Consider the following 19,029-nt stretch of genomic DNA (forward strand, 5'->3'; position numbering starts at 1 on the left):
TTTTCTCTGCTTCTAAATAATGGAAATGGGACCACACGTCCAGTCTCTTTTTCCTTCTAAGAATAATTGCACTGTCCGTACGCCGTGTTTCTCCTGCATGCTGTTCGTTTTCAAGCCACAGGTGCGAGAGCAGCCAGAGGATCTCAAACGTGTGGCTGTGACGTTGCCTACAGTATAAGAAGTGTTGGCACAAACACATGACAGCAGGACTGGACTTTCTAGACGAAAACAAGGAGGACGTTTTTGTTTATTTTTTATTTCTTGCAGACATTTGTCTCGTTTTTATTCGTCAACAAAAACGCACATTGACAGATTTTTCCTCAGTGTTTTTAAGAACATTGTATCGTCTCGTCTTCGTCTCGTCTTAGTCAAGGAAAAAAGGCTCGATGGGGAACATATTTTGTCTCGTCTGACGAAGTTAACACTGATAGATACAGACATACAAAAATGATTGCATGTATGAAAACCCTATCATATTGTGAAAATAATAATAAATATAATGACATGCCTACCTGAGGCGTATCATAATATAGAGTAGAGTTTTGACTCAAAACTCATCTTTTATCCATCGAATTCTTTGTGCTCTTCTTCTTTCCCCTTTTTTCTCTCTTGATCTCTCGTCATATTTATCTATTTTATAGTCAATACATTTCCTGGAAGTCATTACAACTGACAACAATTTCATCCACACACTTGCCTTTTATACCATCTCCCTCTCTCCTGTAATCTTTCATTGTTTTCCCTCTCTGTCTCCCCTGTCCTTCCCTCGCTCCCTTCCTGCTCTCATTTTCTCCAAGTTATTAGTGTTGAAAAAAAAACATCTCTGTATTTCTTTCATTCTTTCATTTCTTTCAAGTCATTAGAACTGACAAAAGCCTCTGCCTCTGTTGCTTCTGTAAGTCATTAGGACTGACAAAATCTCTCTCTCGTATCATTTCATGATGAAACTTCAGCGTCTCCTTTTTTTTTTTTTGTCCAGTGTACCGTTCAGAGCCCTAAAGCACTGCAGGCCGGTCGCTCCCTGAGGTAACAAAGCTTAAAAGCCTGGATGTGAAAGCCTTTGGCTGGAGCCCCGACTGCCAGAGGTTACCATTTAACATCAGCGGGGGACTCGCCGATATGTCACACAGAGCTTTTTCTAAGTAAATGCTGCTGTGGTCAAAGGAAAGAAATGTTGTCTTTGACATACTGTTAGTACACAACCATGTGGCTCTGAGGTAATGGTCCAGCAACCATTGGATGGATTGTTACGAGATGGACAATGGTAACACTCCACTCTGAAGCCCATTTTCAATGGGTTGCACCACGCCGCAATGTTTTATTAACCTGTTCAAGTGCACTGAACTCAACGGCAATCTCTCCGCTAATCACATTGTTAAATACCTAAATAAATAAAACTAAAGCCATTCCCATCAGCCTTAGCTTCCCTCTGTGTTTACTAGGGATGTAACGATACACTCAACTCACGACTCAGTTCGAGTCACGATTTTTTGTTCACAATACGATTTTTTCACTATTTTTTAAAATCAAAATGAGCTACAGACAAATTATGACCAAATAAAATTATCTTTTTATCTATCTTTTTATTTGTAGGAAAAAAATCTTTCTTTACAGAAACTCTCAAACAGTTTGTGTTCTCTTAGAAAAAGTGCAACTTACATCTTAAACAACAAAACACATGACAAATATCTCTTTTCTTTAGAATCTCACAGTAAACTGCTGTTAACTGGTGTGATGTGCAGTTTTCGCTCACGAGGTGGTGTAACCAGGGCTCCAAATGAACTTTTTTGATCACCAGCCAATGTGGCTGGTAAGTTTTGTACATAACAATAAAATAAAAACATTAAAACTTGCGAGCAGCACGCGTTAATTTCCACAGAGCACCTCGAGTGGGCGAAAGCCAGACATAGAAAAAGCAAAGAGAATGAGAATCGCGATTCACTTTTTCTGTCAACCGATGCGAGTCGTCACGCATTTGTACCGATTTTTAATCGTGTCACGATGCATCGTTACATCCCTAGTGTTTACTGTTTACTAGCAAACGTTAGCATGCTAAAACACTAAACTAGGATTACTTATTCTGAGCATGTTAGCATGTTGATTATGTGATGGCACCGCTGTGCCTACATACAGCTGCTGAAGATCACAACAATAATAAAGACATTGCATAGATTTTAAACTGGCCCTCCTGTGGGAATGGTTACTGACAAACTGGGTATCTGTGGCAAACAAATGAAGTTAATGCTAATGCTAAACGAAAATGTCCTACTGCGGCAGCGTCACATTAAGAGCGTCTAACTGACTTGTCTTTGTCAGTGAACCGTCATCGTTCTTTAAAAAACGTGTCTCCAAAACACATATTGCAATAAAGCGATGAAACAAGAAGATCAGCCACTGTGAGCCAAACTTTTCTAACATTAACCAACTACTTGAACTTTTGACTCACGCAACACAGAATTTAAACCACAACTTCTCACAGAATGATATGAAAAGGTCTGACTTCTTTAATAAAACAATAAACAAGTTTGTTTTTATGACCCCAGAATTATGTGACCTGTAAGATTAACCGGGTGTCAACATGCATAATGATGGTGTTACAAAATAACAGTGTCAAAGCTGTTTATTATTTTCCTGAAGAAACAGTTACGTTTCCAGAATTACAGATTGCCCATCAGTCCTCAGTGAGCTGCCTCCTTGCTGAGATCTGAGAACATCTTCTAGTTGAGTATCTAGTTATCATTATAGATTTCCCATATTTTTTAAGATTCTGCTTACACCGTAACCGTGTATGTACAGTTAATGATATAAAATAACATAGATTTTGCAAGAAAGTGAAAACAATAATAGGATAATTAGGCTTAAATTCTTCATATTTGAACATCCAGCCCCCGTAGTGTCTGCTTAGACAAATTCTGGCCCTTCGACAAATTTCAGATCCCTGCTACAGAGCATGAATTCAAACATGGCGAGCAAAAAAAATAAATATTTTTAGTTCATAATTTTAGTGCCCATATTACTGCTTCTTCATCAGTGCTGTGGGTCCTGTGTTCAAGCAGAGGTCAACTCCACAGACTGACGTAGAAAAATGGTTTGCATGTGGTCATCACAGGTCAACACAAAGCCACAATATGGCTTTCACTACAACCAACACAGAGCTTAAAAACCATATTAACTTATGCTCCTCTATGCAAGTAAGCCAATACATTTTAAGTCTAAGAGTACATTCAGACATCTGGCACTGCGGCAAATCGCAGCAGGATTGTCCAGCGGCATGTTGGGAAGTAATGTTTTATTTTTGTGATTTTGATGCCGGTGCTCCCTCACTCCCATTCACTGTCTATGTGTTTTGACCAAAGCTTCTTTGTGACACTATTTTGCCGCGTAAATTGCAAGCCAGACTCAGATTTAGAACCTGGATCATGAACTAAACAAAGTCATAACACACACAGGTAGAGTATCAGAGTTTGGTCCATGAGTGTGGAGGAGTTTGACCGGTCTGATTGGCTGCCACAGTGTGACATTGGACTGCGTTTTTCCAGATGGTTTTGCTGCAGTGCTGGATCCTGTCTGAATGTACCTCCTGAAATAATGATGCCTCAACATCAAACTGTCTGCTAGCTGTGAGCAGTTTAACTAAAGAGTGAAAAAACTACATACATTCAGAATGTCTGACCAAATGGAGATGAAGAAAAAGTCCTGACTTACCTCTCGACTCCGTCCTGAGAGTAATAAATGCCATAGGTCTGCACAGCTCCTCCCATCTCCTCCGGGGGGCTCCAGCTGAGACGGACAAATCGGCTGGACACTAGGACAGGGACCAAGTCGCGGGGGGCAGAGGGGAGAGCAACGCCGGGGCTGGGGGACACTGGTGGGGGATCAGAGGAGGAGGAGTAAGTCAAGGGGGTGCCAGAAGGAGCAGGAGGAGCAGGAGAGGGTCGAAGAGGAGGAGGGGGAGGTGTGTGGGCGGGTCTATACTGAGCGGGCGTGGCCTCTGTTAGCAGTTCATCCAGTGGGGAGAGGGAAGGAGGTGGGAGGAAGGGAGGAGAAGCAGGGATGGGGGAGGAGGAGGTGCAGGAGGTGAGCAAGGAGGCGGCGCAAAGAAAAAACGAAGAGGAGCAAATGACAGATGAGATGAGCAGATAAGGAACGGAAGAGACGTGGAAGAGACAAGAAGGAAGAAAAGGAGGAAGAAGAGTGGTAAAGAAGATCACAGGCAGGAAGAAAAAGCGGCATAGCATCTGAAGAGCTGAGTCATCTATCAATCAACAGGTATCAATAATGTGAAAGTAAGGATGGCTGCCTGCTCCCACAGAACATCAGAGCTCAGGATAATGTGCTCTCATTCATGACTGACACCTCTGCTGGCTTAATGGACTCTAAAATTAGGATTTTGTTCCTGTGAGGAGTCGATGGACGGGTTTAATAGATGAGTCATGTGACACCTGGTCGATTCTCTATCCCAAGGAAGAATGTGAGCAAGTTAGAGACGAAACTGAGAGACGTGGGCGACAGATCCTGATTATCTCTAATGATCTAGAACCAATACTGGTCAGATCTGATCACAGGCAGACTGGAAGTGTTCTTGTTATATCTTGAGCCCACATTGTTATTAGATCACATATATTAGATCTTAATATGTACATTAGGTAGGAAAAACTGCCTGACTTGACTGAAAATGCAATCTTGTGACTAGGGTGACTATGGATTTTTAAAGTTGAAAACTTTCCATGGGAATTAATGGGAATTTATGGGAATAAACATGAATAAACCGACCAAATTGAAGGTTGGCCCTTAACAGGGAACTTAAATATAGTTGAGGAAAATATATTTTATCATAATCTTGACTAAAACAACCAGATTTCATGTGGGTACACTTGAATATCTGCTATTCCTCAATCACATGCACATAGCACACTGGTTACTGCAGGGCTATTGAGGCCACGCCCCCTACCTGCACAGGTGATTTCTGTACCTGGACCACACTTTAGAGCCCAGAGCACACAGAGACTACTGAAGACACACATTTGAGCTTGTGGACTACATTATATTGTTCAATAAAATAATTCAAACTTGAATTCTACTTACAAATAAATATGCTGAAATGTTTTTTAAATTGTTTTATTTTGCATGTCTGCGGACAAAACAAAATGTTTAGATTTATGTTTAGATATAATACAGTTCGTTTCAATTTACCCCCATTTTCTAGTTAATTCCCATGAGTTCCCATAAACTGCAGAATTCCCATGGTTTCAAATTTGAAATATTTCCAAAATTCTCCAGCTTAACTTCCTACAGAAAGTTACTAGAAACTTCCTCTACTTGGGACCCATCGGCTATCATTTTATGATGATTTTTAGTTTCATAGGCTTCTTTTTTTAGCAGATCATTGTTAGATAGACATTTTTTCATGGGTTTAAAATACTTTTAGCAAAATCAGTAATATCTTAGGGACTGCACTGTTTAAGGTAGTGAATGTTATTAGAAATAACACTGACTTGAATAAGCGTTCAGTCCTACTTTGGTTAGGTCTAGTTAGTTAGGTGCAATCTGGGTTTGGGTCTCAGGAATGGTTTTAAATCGGTTTGGGTCATTTCTGACCAGCTGGGAGTTTGTGGGGGTTTCTGTGTGGAAATATAAATATAACCTGTGGAGTCCCACAAGGTTCTACTATAGGTCCAGTCCCTTTTAGCCTTTATGTTAACGTTTGGGGATTTTAGGTTCATCTAAAAGTAATGCAGCTATCATTAATGTTATTAATGGTGGATTCTGATGGGTGTGTCATTCCTTAACTTTAGCTCAGCTATCCCCATTAGTAACCATTATCTTGTTTGTCTCTCAAGAATCTCCTCATGGGCTCTACTTTTTTTTTCCATCTATGAATGTGTTTATCCATCACTCAGATTCTAGATCAACATGGTTGACTCATCTTTAAACCACAAATAATTTTTCATTTGCCTTTACTCCACATTACATCACAAACTACAAAAATGGAGACTAGCAGTCTGGTCACAGAACAGAAATGTGTTGTGTTGTTTAAGATGAAAATGTTCAGATCTGTACAGTTCTTTGTAGTAGTTTCAAACACTGGTGAAAAACAAGGAAAAAAGAATGAAAATGAAAACAAAATGAAAAATGCTGATCTGTAATCCTGGCGTGCTGGTCCAATCTATTTTATGTTGCCAGTATTTTAGAGTTTGGTTGTTGTTTACCTTGTGTTGAGGTATCAGTCTCAACTTTTCATTTCTTCAGCAAGAATTCATTCCCAATATTATAAAACATTAAACTACATGAATGATGTCATGGCTGACTGTCCACTGAGTGTAATCTCTTGTACTTGTACTGTGCTCCACACACTCTTGTTTTTGTTCTTGAGCTGATTACGGTGACATGTTTTATGATTGACATTTAAATTGACCAACAACAAACACTGCACAGTTGAGTCTTTTGCTTCCTTCCTTTGTTCACCTCTTCCTCTCTGCCTGTTTTGTTCCTTCGATTGACCTCATTAAAAACGGCTTTGACAGTGTGACTGACAGCGCATATAGCCAATAAGAACAGAGCTTTAAAGAGCCTAATTGGACATTACTCACTTTGAGACATCTGAACATCCAAACAGTGTGAACTCGAAATTTTAAGTTGTAACTGGAACAAGAGTGTAATCAACAAACCTGTATACCTGTTATTCTCACTGAAATGTGTTTACATTAAAACTAAATCTAATATCATATACTGCCTCGGTTCATTTTCATGTCTCTATTTTCACTGGAGCGTGGCAATATCTAGACACAGAAGGAGCCAAAAATACACAGAGGCAAAGCACTACTGTACAAGTAGTAGTACAAAAAAAACTAAAATTTTACCATCAAACAAGCCAATGTGGCAGCAACAAACATCATATCCCAACTTTAAAAAACATAATGTGTTATGTTAGCAAAAGCACAGTGAGGCGGTTGGACTTTGCTAAATGAGGATGTTGAATTATACCTGATATAATAAGCGCACAGGAAGTCCACACAAGAACACAGACTGTTCCCTGAGACAGTGTGTATAAATGTGTGTTCTTGCCAATTATACTGCTGGAGCACCATGGCAGAACACAGCAATAATCAATGTACCACACACACACATACACCACAGGAATACAGCTTATAGGTTTTCTAATTTTTTAGTGTGGAATGAGGGTGTGTGTGTGTGTGTGTGTGTGTGTGTGTGTGTGCACATGTGTGTGTGTGTGTGTGTGTGTGTGTGTGTGTGTGTGTGTGAAGGGGTAATTATGGGGAGATCTCATCCAGATCTCATCAACTTTCTTCACACCTCCTCTCCTCTCTTCTCCTCTCCTCTCCTCTCCTCTCCTCTCCTTTCCTCCTCCATCATGAGTTGAGAGATATCCAATTTATCCCCAGGTCCAAAGGTCGTGACTCCCCACAGAGTCTTTAAATGCTTTTGTCTGTCTGTACATGTCAATAAAGCTTCACTGAACACACACAAACACACACACACACACACACACACACACACACACACACACACATATATATATAAAATCTATATATATATAATCTCTATATATATATATTACACTTCATGATGTGATGAAAAGAAATACAGATGGGGGAGGGGAGACAATGGAGAAGGAAAGAAAGAAGAAGGAGTGAGGAGGAGGAGGAGATGTCAGGGAAACTAAGAGAAATAGAAGGAGAGAGGAGAGAAAAAGAGGAGTAGATGGAAACAGAGGAGTGTTAACAGACCTCTTCTCATCTCTGTGAGATGAGATTTCGGGGGTGTGAAGGGTGGATTCGTTCCTGCTCGGTGACCCGGCCGAAAAAGCCAAGCCGGCGCTGAGCAGTAAAGCGTCACTTTCTACCGAAAATAGACGGGTAGGGTAAATAATAGAGTCAGACACCAAAGAAGAAGAGCTGGAAAACAATCTAAATAAGTGCTGAAAATTACACTGCAGTCTGCCCGACGACAGATGATACCTGCGCACGCTCACACACACACACACACACAAATGAACACAGCCTCCATGTTTTTTCCATCACTCTGTCCATTTTCTACAAGCTGCTCTGCATTTATATTGTTTCTGCTGCCTGAATGATCTTTAGGAGAGTTTGGTTTCAGCAGAGAAATGTGATTTTTTTGTTTGTTTGTCTGTGTTATTTAAATAAATAAAATAAATATAACTATACACTGGAGAATTGTAAATAATGAATGACGTTCAGAATATGTAGACAACAGCAGAGACTCTATATTTGGGCAAAAAAAAACTTTAATCTACTGCAATATCTATTATTTTTATGAATAGCCCTTTCATCTAAAAATAAAATTACATTAAAGCATGCCTGGGATAAAGAGAGAAGAGAATAAAGGCACTTTAGACTATAAATATATCGGTGTATTCAACTTTTTAATGGAGTTTCATATATCAGTTCATCAGTTCAAACTCACAAAGACTTTGTTAATGTAGACTGAAGTCTTCATCCAAAAAGAGTTGAGCTGTTCTAAAAGATGTCGTCCATCATCATTCATTCTGTTGGTCAGCTGATCATCAGCTGATCTAATGTGCTGACTATACACCATGAAATATATCTCATCTGCAACTGCTAACTGCTAATGCTGCTGGCAGGAGATACTGCTTGTTGCTACTATTGCTGCTAAGAGCAATTGTTGCTGCTGAGTTTGAGAGAGAGTGAGAGAGCTTTGGTTGAGAGACACAGACAGTGAATGAGAGTGAGCGAGCGTCTGCCTCGAATAAGCCGGTTAATCAGACACATAAAAAGTGATTTCCTGGTTGTTTCACAGCGGTTACATTTAGCACACACACACACCCTCAGCAGCCCGCCTCCACCCGCCTCAGCCCCCAACCTGTCGCACAACCTGATCCTGTCTGAAAGCACGCTAATTGCTAACTGCTCGCCATTAACACCCACTGGTGTTACTGTCATTCACTGCTGCTGCCAGCATTTTACTAATTAGTCTGTTTATCTGAATGCTGACTTTGTTTTTCTGTTTTATGGTAACAGGTACTGCTGAGTGCTGATAGCAGGCAGCGGTACAGAAGTAGATAACAAAGCGTCTGTTGTACATACGGAAAAACAAGTTCAACTTTGCACTCAAGAGCTTCAATATACTAATACATATCTCACTGTCTGTAGCACTAATGCAGGATACATTAAGAGGGACCTCAGAAGTCTCCCTCTGTTATCATTCTGCCCAGAAATATTCTCCATATCCCTCTGTCCCTCGCCCTTTCTCTCTCTCTCTTACGCCCTCTCTCTCTCTCTCTCTTTCAGCCTCTATTTATGCAGAAGAAGAAGAAGACTGCTGAGCTCATTCACTCGCTTCAGCTTCACTCTGCTTCACATCCATGCCGGCTCGCCCTCTCTCTTTCTCTCTCTCTCTCTGCACTCAATTTCAGGGCTCATTTCAGCCAACTGCCGTTAAAAATGCCTGTACTACACACACCATGCACACACGCACACACACACACACACACACACATACACACAGACACACACACACACACACGCACACACTCCTCTCTGCCCTCTAGTTTTAAATTCCTCTAAAATGGGTATTTATTCCTGTAAATCTCCACTATTGTGGGTGAGTGAGCAAAATGTCTCATATCTTTAGTGTGTGTGTGTGTGTGTGTGTGTGTGTGTGTGTGTGTGTGTGTGTGCTTGTAGGTGTGTAGGTATGTGTGCATGTGAGTGTGTGTGTGTGTGTGTGTGTGTGTGTACTGTGTGCCCTGACTGGTTTGGATGTGGAAACTTTAATGGATGAAAGTTGAATAGAGGCACGTGGACACACAAACAAAACCCTGCAGGTCGACTGGAATAAACTAATTCACTACACCAGAATCGGATGGCATCTTCTCCTGTGACTCTTAATATTCTGTATTTTTATTATTTTCATGTATCTTGTAACCAGTATTGTGTCTGTATCAAGGTGTCTGTCATAGAGCTCCATTACTGTCCAAAAATAATGATAATTATTATAATTATTATTAATAGTCACGAGAGAACCAAACGTGTAATTTACAGCATTTCCTCTAGTTCTTTTAAAACTAGAGTGACCAGCTGTTTTAGAAAATGAAAGGAAGAAGAAGAAAAATGTGGACCACTTTTGAGTTTTCTTTCAAACTCTGTGAACAGCACGCTGGTCAGCTCAGCATTAAGAGCACTAGTTACTAACAGTGTTAGACAGGAGGTAAAAATATGCTGAAGAAATAATACAATACAATAAAATAATTAAGTTAAGAAATTGGAGTGATATGAATAAATGTGAGAAAATAAAAAACAAAAAAGTGTGATGGCAGAGCACATGGCTGGGGTTCATTGGAAGATGTTATGATGCTGCATATCAGTGTTATGGAGATTTGAACACAGCCAATAAGTTATGCAGTCACATGTGACAGTATGAAACTTTAACACAATGATGATGATGATGACCAAAACATCACAGTAAATAGTATTACACTTGTAACCATGAGCAAATACTTAACGGTAATAGTTTTTGTGCTTGGCTAAAAATGTAAAAATTCCAAAATTTGGACTGCCACAGAATCTGAAGTTCACTGACTGAAAGTTTCTTTGCTGCAAAGCTTATGAAATACAAAGAGTTTTACATTTCTACGTCAGCACATGATCAGGACATCACTAATTCAAACAGTTTTGGAGTTGTCGGAGGGAGGGAGGACTTAGATTTTCTGATATCTACGCTCACAGTTTCTGTTTCTGCACTGGACACGGCGATGAAAGCGAGACTAATCTTCTGTGACTAAATGTCGGACTGTTCCTTTATTGTCCCTGAGGTGCTGTGAGGTATGGAGTGTGTGCATGTGCTCTTATTTGTTGTGAAAGCTCTGTGTGTGTCTATAGTTTTAAGGTTTTTCAGTGTGACAGTGTGTGTCTGTGTTTGCAGTAATTTCCTGTGAAAGCATGAGCGTGTATGTGTGTGTACATTAATTTACTCTGAAAGCTGTGTGCTCTGTGGGTGTTGTGTGCTGACAGTTACACACTGTGAAAGCTGTACGTGTGTGTGCATGTGTGTGTGTGTAATTTGCAGAAAAAGCTCAGTGCTACAGTGCAGTAATTCTAGGTGTCTTTCTGTCGTGCCACATGGATTTCTCTGGGTCTGTAGCCCTGATGTTATTAGTGTAAAAGCAGGAGACAGGTCACACACTGAACTGAGCTATAAGAGTGCCATAGGGGGCAAAAAAACCCTGAAGCACACTGAAGTGACCTCAGAGAGCTGACCTAACAGCCTGTCCAGCCTGTAAAAATCAGGAGTTCTGAGTAATAATCCGAGTAGCTCGGCAACACAACAAGTTGCTGTGATGTTAACAGACACCTGTGATGTAGACACACTACTTTTTTCTTTAAAACACATCTATATCTCATCTCTATAAAGATAAGGCACCACAAATTGGCACCAGAAGCATTGTGTCTGTATGTAGTCTGAGTAATATTGACCAATCACGTTTGAGTGGATTTTGGTTGCTACAGTCTGTGCGGAGAGCAAAAGAAGCGGAACATATTGGCCGAGATGCAATCTTGGAACCCATCGGCTATCGTCTGGTGCTGATTTATTTATTTTAAAATGAACTGCATTCGTATGAAGACATCTGTTTATAGAGCTTAGCAGAAATTTGTCTTTCTCATCTTTCTCGAGTATCAAGTTATGAATCAAACTGTGAAAAATCTGTTTTCCAGAAGCCCATTTAGCCATTAGCCCCAAAAGCTAAATGGTGGTCAGACAATAGCCAATGGATTCCGACACTCCAAAACACCAGACTGCAGTGCAGGGATGAAATGTATCATGGGTTGTCAAGCAGATATAAAAGAATAATAACATCAAAGGTTTGTACTGAATGGACATGTCTACAGAAAATGACACCTATATACTAGCTATATACTGCTAGGCTCAAGAGAACCATGCTGCAAGCTTGACTAGTTTTGGATCAATGTAACAAGGAAACATTCTTAATGAATGCAACTTCACGTCACAAAGTGTTCATACTGAACAAATCTGCAATGAAACTATAACAGTTATCCCAAAATGTGACAACTAAAGCATGATGAACATTTGTAGGATTATGGCACTCAAAACATTTGGTGAAGGTTCAGGACAGATGGTGGTCTTGGTTACAGTAAAGTCTTGAAGTTTGAGACAGGTCGTGTTTACTTTAGACTTTTGGACCAGAAGAAACGGTTGCAGTGAACATAACCCAGGCAGCAGTTATGTTTCCTCCAAAATGTACTTGGTGTTTCATCACAGTTACATCACAACAGTCGGTTGGTGAGTGAAAGACAGATTTTGCAGCATCTTCCATTGTAACTGTCTTTCTAGATTGGTGTAATTTGTGTTTTGACTACTTTAAACTACCTGATATCATTCACTGCTGTATGTATCATGATCCTGAGTCAGGGCTAGGCACCATCTACCAGGGGTCACTTTCAGGTCTCATCCCGTCATCTCATTGAAGGGTCACAATGACGGTCAAAGTTGAAACTGTCAGACTGTCACGGTCATTCAAATTAAAAGGGTTCGTCCTAGCAGAAATTCCATGAAACCAGATGTATCCAACTTAATCTCACCTCTCACTTGAAGCCTTCATGTCTTATCTCACTCTTTTACATATTTGGAATCACTTTACAACAGAATCATGGACTGACAGCACCAGATAAAAATGGAACGTAGCAGAGAGTTGGAGTTCTTGGTTGGTCTGATCAAACTTTTGTAGAACATTTTTTTAGTAACACAGAGACTACTCCATTTTCTGTGTTGTCACCAACTGAGGTGTTCATCAAATGTTGGGTGTCTGGGCACACAACTAATCAAATATTTACGGGGCACCCCGGAAGCTTCGATTCCAACCCATGGACCTTTGCTACATGTCTCGCTTTCAATTTTCTATCTGTCTTCACCTGTTGCTATCTATGTCTGATCCTGTAAAGGAGCAGGAGCTGCTGTTATCTAGGAATTATCCATTGCCATCTATAACTTAACATGAGTGGCAGTCGTTGAGCTCAATTGAGATCCGCTACCTTGTAGAAATGCAAGTCATAGTCATGCAGGAATGATCCCATGCCCCAATGAGCACAAAAAGCTGCCGTCCAGGGATTACACACTGCCCTGTGTTAACAAGGCTAAGCTGCAGGTATCCAGGGGTTATCCACAGCCCTGTATAAATGACAAGAGCTGTCATGAACAGACTTCCAGAGCTATAGAAGCTTAAAATTTTAAAAGATGAAATTTAAGAGCAAACCACGACCCTGTGTGCATCCACATCAGAGCTACGAAGCCAAACATGTTTTTGTGTAGCAGTGCAGCGCTAAGACGGAAATCATTTTATAAAACGTTTCCTTGACTTCTGCTTTCTTTGTACAGCAGCCATTCAATAACTGAAGAGGACGTACACACACACACACACCTAAACACACACTTCCTCTTTCTTCCTCCTCCTGCTGAGTGATGATGAAGGGGCTGATGGGAAGGTGTTTCATCACAAAGGGGATCAATGTTGGAAGTGACAACACACACCCATATAAACACACACACACACACACAGACACACAGCATGGTGACACATTTAGGCGTAGGCGGTGAGGTACAAACCTTCAACCTCTAACCAATCGATGGGCGAGGACACACACACGTGCACACACACACACACAGACTATATGGATGACCTTCCACTTTCTCCGATCGATAAGAGGCCGACGTCGCAGAAACATCAGCACTATGAGAGGAGAGAAGATAAATATTTTCCTCCAGTGCTCCACCTCTTCCTCTCTTCTTTGTGGGGTTTTATGCAGAGCGATAGAGACACTGTAGGCTTGTAACTGCAGAGAGGGGAAGATTGATCGAGACATTTATTTCTACTCTCCTCTCTTTTTGAAAGTTTGATCACATTCCAGTGACAAGCCTCTGTTTAGATGTGCTGTTCTGCACTGATGTTTCACATTAAAAGTCTTCCAGCATTCTAAAGCCTCCATCTCCCCCTCCTGATATGTTTTTAATGTGAAACGAGGTTTGATTTCCAGTGACAGCAGCCATCAGAAAAGAAACTAAGTGTTTGTGTTTGAAAGAGAGCTGCAGTTTGTGATGACAGATTCTTAGAAATCTGCTAAAAACAAGACGTGCTCTCTGTGTTGTTTAGATGTATTAACACATTCTGAAACTGAAGAGAGTCTACATTCATTCTTCCCACTCAAAGTATTGCTTCAGAACAGTTTGAGGTTGTTCCAACCTCAAATCTCACCTAGTGGAGCGGTTTGCCCACCAGACTTTCTTAACTTGATCAGATTTGGTCATTGTCCTTGGTGCTACTAAATATGTAAATATGCTACGTAGTTCATTTGTTTTCCTTTTGTTTGTTTTTATGACAGGCAGTTTGCACGGGCTGTTTTATTTTGAAAGTCGACCAGATTCTCTATACTGTTTCTGTGTGTGATGGCATCTGAGGCAGGCTGCTTGCGGTGTCCGTCAAAAATAGTGCAGCAGCGTATTCCCTACAGAGCTGAGCAGAGACTCGCTTCTGGGACTACGGCAGGTCCAGTGGGATTTGATACACACAGTATGTACGTATAGACACACAGTATGTATGCACAGACACACAGTATGTATGTATAGACACACAGTATGTACGTATAGACACACAGTATGTATGTATAGACACACAGTATGTACGTATAGACACACAGTATGTATGCACAGACACACAGTATGTACGTATAGACACACAGTATGTATGTACAGACACACAGTATGTATGTATAGACACACAGTATGTATGTATAGACACACAGTATGTACGTATAGACACACAGTATGTATGTATAGACACACAGTATGTACGTATAGACACACAGTATGTATGTATAGACACACAGTATGTACGTATAGACACACAGTATGTATGTATAGACACACAGTATGTACGTATAGACACACAGTATGTATGTATAGACACACAGTATGTACGTATAGACACACAGTATGTATGTATAGACACACAGTATGTACGTATAGACACACAGTATGTATGTATAGACACACAGTATGTACGTATAGACACACAGTATGTATGTATAGACACACAGTATGTACGTATAGACACACAGTATGTATGTATAGACACACAGTATGTACGTATAGACACACAGTATGTATGTATAGACACACAGTATGTACGTATAGACACACAGTATGTATGTATAGACACACAGTATGTACGTATAGACACACAGTATGTATGTATAGACACACAGTATGTACGTATAGACACACAGTATGTATGTATAGACACACAGTATGTACGTATAGACACACAGTATGTATGTATAGACACACAGTATGTACGTATAGACACACAGTATGTATGTATAGACACACAGTATGTACGTATAGACACACAGTATGTACGTATAGACACACAGTATGTACGTATAGACACACAGTATGTATGTATAGACACACAGTATGTACGTATAGACACACAGTATGCATGTATAGACACACAGTATGTACGTATAGACACACAGTATGTATGTATAGACACACAGTATGTACGTATAGACACACAGTATGCATGTATAGACACACAGTATGTACGTATAGACACACAGTATGTATGTATAGACACACAGTATGTACGTATAGACACACAGTATGCATGTATAGACACACAGTATGTACGTACAGACACACAGTATGCATGTATAGACACACAATATGTACGTACAGACACAAAGTATAAACGTATAGACATGCAGTATGTACTTACAGACACACAGTATAAACGTATAGACATTCAGTATGTACATACAGATGCACAGTATGTATGTATAGACACACAGTATGTACGTATAGACACACAGAACATGTCACATTTGCAGGTAAGTATAGTGCATTACAGCAAAAAGCAACCTGCAGCTCTTGAGCCAATCTCTTGTAGCTTCCAGTGATTTAGATAAGATGAGATGAGATGAGATGCTGGTGTTACAAACTGTGCAAACCGGCAGTCGTAAAAACAGACAACGAGAAACAAATGTGTAATATCTAATATGTAGCATATGTGTAAACATGTAGAAGCATATCTAGAAGAACATACAAAAAAAAAGTGTTTTTACATTTCATCAACTAAATTGCATCACGTTACATCCTGACCTCGTGCCTCCTACATGTTTTACTGAACCTCAACATGAGTCCAAACTACAAAAGAACTGAATACTGTGTGGACTGATTGCTTGCTTTAACCACAAACCATGCTTGATCTGTGATGAGGCTCAAATAGGTTTTGCGTACGTAAGTACAAAACTTCCAGAAACCTAAAAAATAAGAAAAAAATTGACAGGAATGTATAGAAATGTACAAATCGTACATGAAAATCACTTCTATACTATACTAACTATAGAACTCTTAAAGGTCAAAAGGTTTTTTTTCTTTTACACAGACGTACAACATAAAAATCTATGTAGGTGGCCTTTCCATTTAAATCACTGGAAATATGAATATATTTCCATTATTATTATTTTTCAAAGATTTAAACAGTTATGTCTAAAAATAGACATTAATGAGAAGCTGTGTTAAATCATCACCTTCACATCACACACTGTGTCAATAAAGATGTTTCCATAAACACAGCATGTGTTCACCAGGAAGCTGTGAGCGGTGGAATCATAGAATCAGCAGACGTCGCTCCTTGTTTAGGAAAGCGGAGCGTGTGCTGACAGTAAAGTTCCAGAGAGGAAGAAGAAGAAGAAGAAGTCTATTAAGGGCAAAGGAGCGCTAACATTAGCAGCTAACGTTACTGAAGGGGAAAGTGTCTGACTGAGTGTGCTTTTATTTCCAGGGACACGCTCCCACACAGTGTTATTGAAAACATGAGATTCAGAGGGATGACACTAAAAATACCCAGCGAGCGGCGTTTAGTGGCAACTCCTCCTCCGTACGGACTGATGGAGACACTCAGTCTATGACTGCTGCTGTTTTTCTTGCATTCATTTCAGCCACACTTTTATAAAAAGCAATAACAGGAAAGTATATGGAATTTTCAGTCATATCCTGTTGGCTTTGAAATACTGTGACACACGTATGTGTGTTGGATCTATCCTCTTCTATTCTGTATACACCTAGTGCGGCTCTGCTTCCACTCTGCCTCCCCCTCTCTGTATCAAACAGGTGTTATTGAGCTGACTTTCATTAAATCCGTCCTCTCCGGGCGCTTTGAAGCCGTTTCCGGGCGTCTCTGGGTCGCCACGCGTCGCCACTTGAAATGACACTCGGCAGACAGAACGCTGCTGTGTGCTGATTTCTTTTGTTGTTTGGGAGGTGAGTGAGAATCAGACCAGCACCTGTCTGTCACTAAAAACCTGTCTGTCACTAAAAACCTGTCCTAAAAAAAACTGTCTGTCGAAAAGGAGGAAGAGGTGGAGGAAGTTGGAAGAAGAAAAAGAAGAAGAAAAGGTGGATGAGGAGAAGGAAACGCAGGGGAAACATGTGGAGGACAAGCCAAAGAGAGATGAAGGAAGAGGAAGAGGAGGAAAAAGAGAGAAAAGAGAGTACAGGGAGGAGAAAGAGAAGCAGTGGGAGGAAAGTTTGTCACACTGACATGTTTTATTTAATTATGACGACCTAATATTGTGGAAGTATGAGCTCATCATCCATCCATCCATCCATCCTGCTTTTAACGGTATGTGGAACAGTTTTTTTTATTTAATAAAGAACATTTCAGTCACATGATCAGCTGTCTCTTCATGGCTTCACACAGATGTGACAGAACCTTCCTTACATTAAAACATAAATCAAACAGAAATCTGATTTACTTTACCGGTTAAACTTCAACCGGCACTTTTTTAGTTACGTCATCTTGTTGCTCCTTTCGTTTTTTTTCGACCTGAGAAGCAGCGCCACCTGCTGCTTATCTCGTGAACCAGCTGCTGATATTCAACTAACAGTAAAGGAGATACGTTTGGATGTAAACATTATCAACTAAATGATTCACCTACATTACAGTGGGTTGTTTCCACATTGTTATTAAAGGCTAAAGAGAGGAGGTCAAAGCTACAGAATCCAACAGTTTGGAGCTGACTGTGAACACACCGTCATTTTCCCTGTACGAGCACTTGAACGTGAATTCAGCACACTGACTCGCACATGAACATTTATGTTTAAGACACAAATTTATCAGAAGAAATTCATGTGTGTGTGTGTGTGTTACGTCTGTGTTTCAGTTAATCAGCAATCAATCGGAAAATGTGTCAACAAGTCAATGCAGTGAAGAGTGTAAAGTATGAGAGATGTGTTCATATTTAAAATTCACTACATCTGTGTGTGTGTGTGTGTGTGTGTGTGTGTGTGTGTGTGTGTTTTGGTCAAACAAAACTGGTCAAATGGTCAGAACACACAGACACACACTCTCTCACACACACTCACACACACACACCAGTCTTCTTTCTTTCGCTTTCAGGCAAACACTTAATATGTATCTCTACCTGTCACACACAAACACACACACACACACACACACGCACACACACATGCACACACACTCATGTGGTCCTCACAGGATAGAGGATGGGAGAGGAGGCTACCGTCACCATGGCAACAGACAGAGACTCCCACACCTCCCACTCCCCTACACACACTCCTGTTGGAGAGTGGGGGTATAGTAAATTGTGTGTGTGTGTGTGTGTGTGTGTGTGTGTGTGTGTGTGTGTGTGTGTGTGTAAAGAGAAAGAGAGACAGCGGAGGTGACGGAGTAAAAGCATTTCTCTGTGTGTGAGAGATAAGGTGTGTGTGTGTGTGTGTGTGTGTGTGTGTGTGTGTGTGTGATGGGTTTGCTAAGGTCAGACGCTCACTGTGGAATACAAATCTGTCATGGCTGACACACTTCCTCCTCTCTCTCTTACTCGCCCTGCCCTTCGCTTGACCCGCCCGTCTCTTACTCTGTCTTTTCTCTTCTTCCCTCTCCCTCTCTCTCTCTCTCTCTCTCTTCCCATCCATCCATATCCTCCCTCC

The 19,029-nt window shown here is 40.5% G+C and overlaps 1 protein-coding gene across 1 annotated transcript in view; it reads right to left on the minus strand.

The window, feature by feature from the left end:
* dcc (DCC netrin 1 receptor) overlaps positions 1-19,029 on the minus strand; it is a 239,903-nt gene that overhangs the window by 103,756 nt on the left and 117,118 nt on the right. The window contains exon 8 of the mRNA XM_019258599.2: positions 3,706-3,865. Coding sequence (XP_019114144.2) covers positions 3,706-3,865 — 160 coding nt within the window. The remainder of the gene's footprint in view (positions 1-3,705; positions 3,866-19,029) is intronic.

Source organism: Larimichthys crocea, chromosome IV (genome assembly GCF_000972845.2).
Source record: "Larimichthys crocea isolate SSNF chromosome IV, L_crocea_2.0, whole genome shotgun sequence".
Taxonomy (NCBI): domain Eukaryota; kingdom Metazoa; phylum Chordata; class Actinopteri; family Sciaenidae; genus Larimichthys; species Larimichthys crocea.